The following is a 4,290-nucleotide window of genomic DNA, read 5'->3' on the forward strand; positions in this document are numbered from 1 at the left end:
AGGACCCACCCCAACCTCAGAACTTCGAAAAGGACCCCTTTCCTTCCTAACCTGCGCTGCCCGAGAAAGGATCTCAGGGTGCCGTGCACATGCTTGATTTCAACTGCGTTCCAGCACAAGGGACTTTCTGGTTAATCTTTAATCAACAAGAAAATGTCACTCACCAGAACCCCTCCCTCCCGAGGCGCTGGGAGGAGCTGGGGTGACGGCGGTTGGTTCTGGTTGTGAACAGATAAAGTCCCTCTGGCTGCCTTAGGTGGCACAGGAGGATCCGCGGCAGGTCACCAAGGATCACCAACGGGCGCACGGTGCAGGGACCCGAGGGGTGGTGGCCGCTGCAGGGACTCCTGCGGCCTTTGCAGCACCCTCTGGTCCCTGTCACCCTCTCTGTCCCCTGACAATTCCTGGTGCTGCTTCTCACAACGCTGGGGAGGGGGAAAGAGGAGCCCTCTTCCCCCGAGGTCCCTTAACCCCTTGCAGCATGGAACTCTAAGTTAGACTCGTTTGCGTAGAGACAGTGGCTTCTCCACGCCTCCGGAGTCCAGGGCCCAGGGCACAGCAGCCCATTGCGCGTCAGCCCAGAGGGACAGACAAGTCCAGTTTCGTTCCCCTGGGCAAGGAGGAAAGGCTGGTCCAGGCAGGACTGGAAGGCCCTGGGTAGGTCTCCCTGGCCATTGCGGGCCCTCCCCCACTGTCCCTTGCTATAGAAGACCTGGATGTGGCAGATGATGTTTCGCAGCAAGTAGGCCCCTCTACCTCCTGGGGGCCAGCTTTGAATAAATTCTTTCCCTTTTTACCAAAATAAATGGCCTCCTTTGCTTTGGTCAGTAGAGAGCACACAAATCGGAGTGCGTGAATCTAAGCACCCTCGGAGAGTCAGACCTGGGCGTCCCTAGAATGCACACAGGCCTGGACATCAGGCCACCAAAGAGCGGCAGCTCTGCCTGGGTACCCTGGCCATTCTAGTGCCGCCACCATCCCTAGAGCCAAAGGTTTCTCCCCATTCCCAGGACGTGGGTGCATGTCACACTCCGCCTTCCTCTGTGCGCTGGTTTTATCCCTTAGTCTTTCCTCAGTTTCCCCGAAACCCTCGTCAGGTCCGTGCTCTGCTCTGGGCTGGGCTGGCACTGGGGCCGCTCCCTGGAGTGCAGCCCGGCCTCCAGCGGGGCTGGGTGACGCTTCATTGAATGGCGGGCGAAGACCCAGGTCACTGCAAAGCTGATCTGTTTACTGTGCACAGCCCACAACAGATCTGTTCACTCGGCCTGGCTTAATCCTCACAAGTCTCCGCACGAGTACAATCACACTCAGCGCCCCGCATCTGCGGTTCCACATCTGTGAGCTCATCCAACCGCAAACGGAAAACACTCTGGAAAAAGTCACATCAGTCCTGAATACGTACAGACCTTTTCCTCGGCCTGACTCCCTACACAGTACAGTGTCACCGCTACTTGCATAGCATTTATGTTGCTCTCGCTTTCTAAACTCTGATATGGATCACGTATGCAGGTTACACGCAAACGCTATGACTTTTACAGAAGGGACTTGATTACCTGTGACACGTGTCTGTGGGGGTGGGAAGTCCTGGGCGTATCCCCCACCAGAGAGGATAGATAAACGACCCCAGGTCACAGGCTCATGCGTCTGAAGGGCTCTAGGGTCGACCGGGACCTCATCCTGCACCTGACCTTGGGTGTCCTTCATGCCTCAGGAGGTCCTGAAGGGTGAGGTAAGGGACACGCGATTCCTTGCTGCTTCTGCACTTCAGCAGGTGGAAACCAGGTGACCTCGGTGGAGTTGGGAAGGAGGTGGGCGGGGCGGGGCGGAGGCAGGAGGCCCCGAAGGGCAAGCTCAGGTTCCACACAGATGGTCTGCTCTTCCGCTACTGGTTGCTGAAGACATTTTAATAGTGAAATGACGGGTGCACTAAGAAAGTAGGATGCACAAATATACACGGTGCACATTTTTAGAGAAAGCAGGCTTCAAGGAAGCGGTGTGCTTGGCCTGTGGGTGGGACAGCCGACCCAGCGCTGTGGCTGTGAGCTGACTCTGGACAGGGTCTGTTAGATGCTGCAGGTGGACACTGCGCAGGGAGCATCCTGGCTCAGGGTACGCCGTTAACCCAAAGCCAAGGGTCTTTCCAGAGAGAGGGCACTGGGGGCCAGAGGTGTGAGGACAAAGGCAGGGACAGGATGGTGCCACGAGCCGAAGAACACCTGGAACCACCACGCTGGAAGAGCAGGGAGGTCTCCAGAGCCTTCAGAGGGAGCGGCAACACTTTGACTCAAAGCTGGTGGCTTCCAGAGCTTGAAGCCACCAACTCAGTTTATAAGGTGGCCCCAGGATACTGGTGTGGCCTCACAGGGCTGAATTCGAAAGCAAACGTCCCATCCTTCTGCCACAGGGGGACTTGGAGGAGGCTGTGGGGGGCATGGGGCCCAGGGGATGAGACAGAGGGGTTTTAGGCAGGCCCGGAAGACACTGCTGTCCAGGTGAGCAGGGGGAAGTGGAAGACGCCAGTAACTAAGGGGACTCCTGGGTGGTGGTGGGGCGGGAGCGCAGGGAGCTCTGGAGGCAGTTCAGGTGCCACCCCCAGCTCTTCACTTACCGTTCCAGTTTCCCACCTGGGAAAGGGGATGACGCCACTACGTGAGGCTACGGCCAGTGGGCGCTGAGAATTCAGCCGAGGTTCATCCTCAGTGCGGCCGGGAATGACGTCAACGTAGGGCGCTGTGCTGGAGAGGGAAAGGAAGGCACCCCAGAGGCGGTGAAGGAGCTCTCGGACTCGGCATCCTGGGGCAGAGTGAACCCGCTCTGGGGGCGTCCGGGGCCCTGTGCTCCCTTCTCTTAGGGGCTTGCTCAGTGGGAAGGAAAGGGTCAAGACGGCAAGGGGATTTTTCTGGGAGCCGAGGTGGCCTAGCAGAGACCGGAAGAAGAGCTGGCTTGGAAAGGAATTGGTTTCATTTGCACAGAGCGACCTCGGAGAGACCCTGAGGCAGACAGGTCGGGGCTCCAGAGAGGACAGCTGCCAGGCTGGAAGTGAATCAGAGGGAGCCTGGGCCAGGAGCAAGCAAAACACGAACCATTCTTAAAACACAAAGAACAGAAAAAGCAACTGAAGCGCACTTCGGAGGAAACATGGAGGGCCACCTCTGGCTTGGGAGCGCTGCTCCGGAGGCTGGGAAGACAGCTCACCCTCCAAGGAAGCAGCGCGGGGGTGGGGTGCGGTGGGGGTGTCAGAACTGTGAGGGCCTCTGCCGAACCGTCTCCGAGAGACCAAGGGATGGCAGAGTGCTAATGGCTAGGGAAGTGCCGCACACACAGAACTCTGGGAAGGGCAGGCGCTGAGAACTGGCTGCTGGGCTGTAGGATGTTGGTGACAACTGTGCCGAGGCTAGAGCAGGAAGAGAGGCGTGAGAACTGCGACTCCAAGGAAGTTTACAGAGCTCGGATGTAAAAACCTGGGTCAATGAAGTTACGCATTTGTGTGTGCGTGCGTGTGCGTGGTACTGGGATCAAACTAAGGGCCTTTCACTGAGCTACATCCCCAACCCTTTTAATTTTTAATGTTAAGACAGGGTTTCATTAAGTCACCAAGTTGCCCAGGCGAGGCTCGAACTTGCAATCCTCCTGCCTCAGCCTCCCGGAGTGCTGAGATCACAGGTATTCACCACCCTGCCTACCTTGTTACACCTCTTTTGAATACAGCAATTTAAAATTGGGCCGGATTATAGATTCGGATCCTGTTTCCTTATTCTAAAGGTAGGTATTATGAAGGTCGGGTTTACACAGATGGACGCACGGAGGTAGTTGTTGCCCAAGGTCAAGGCAGCGGAGGAGGTGGCCATAGCCCCATTCTTGAACCCGGCCCTTCTGTCTGCTTCCACATGCACAGCCAGGCAGGGCCACCTTCTGCCAGGCGGTGCCAGGCGCTCTACACGGGAGGCGGCAAACAGCATCTGCTCACTCGGTAATACGGGAAGGTTAAGCAACACCCGTCCACGGCCGCGCGGCTCAGGCGCCCACAGCCACGCGTCCGCGGACTACCAGCCGCACCGCGGCTACCGGGACTTCCCGGGGAGACGGCAGGAGGAGTGACCCTGCGGGGCTGCCTCGCTGTCCGGCGTGGAGCACCCCTGCTTCAACAACCAGAAGCCAGGGGCCGGGGAGGCACCCTCAGCGGCAGGGCCGCCCGCAGCGCACCAGGACAGCAGCGCCCCGGGGCGTCCGGGTCCCCCGGAAACGGCGGGGCGGGCGGCGGCGAGAAAGCCCGGGCTCGCGGCCCGAGAC

At 58.7% G+C, this 4,290-nt stretch overlaps 1 protein-coding gene across 1 annotated transcript; it reads right to left on the bottom strand.

Moving 5' to 3' along the window:
• Positions 1 to 1,700: 1,700 nt before the first annotated feature.
• LOC102003755 lies at positions 1,701 to 3,848 on the bottom strand. The gene is made up of 3 exons (XM_005400841.1): positions 3,803 to 3,848; positions 2,609 to 3,087; positions 1,701 to 1,892 (listed from the first exon to the last, which is right to left on the bottom strand). The coding sequence occupies exons 1-3, from the start codon at positions 3,846 to 3,848 to the stop codon at positions 1,701 to 1,703; spliced, it is 717 nt and encodes a 238-aa protein (XP_005400898.1).
• Between the last annotated feature and the right edge of the window lie 442 nt (positions 3,849 to 4,290).

Source organism: Chinchilla lanigera, unplaced genomic scaffold (assembly GCF_000276665.1).
Source record: "Chinchilla lanigera isolate Chin_1 unplaced genomic scaffold, ChiLan1.0 scaffold00069, whole genome shotgun sequence".
In the NCBI taxonomy this organism is placed as follows: Eukaryota; Metazoa; Chordata; class Mammalia; order Rodentia; family Chinchillidae; genus Chinchilla; species Chinchilla lanigera.

Coding starts and splice junctions, on each gene's coding strand:
- LOC102003755 (XM_005400841.1), bottom strand. CDS start 3,848: ATGGCCACCTCCTCCGCTGCCTTGACCTTGGGCAACAACTACCTCC. Junction 3,088..3,802: donor CTTGGGCAACAACTACCTCC/GTGCGTCCATCT, acceptor TTGTGTTTTAAG/AATGGTTCGTGTTTTGCTTG. Junction 1,893..2,608: donor CCAGGTGGGAAACTGGAACG/GTAAGTGAAGAG, acceptor AAATGTCTTCAG/CAACCAGTAGCGGAAGAGCA.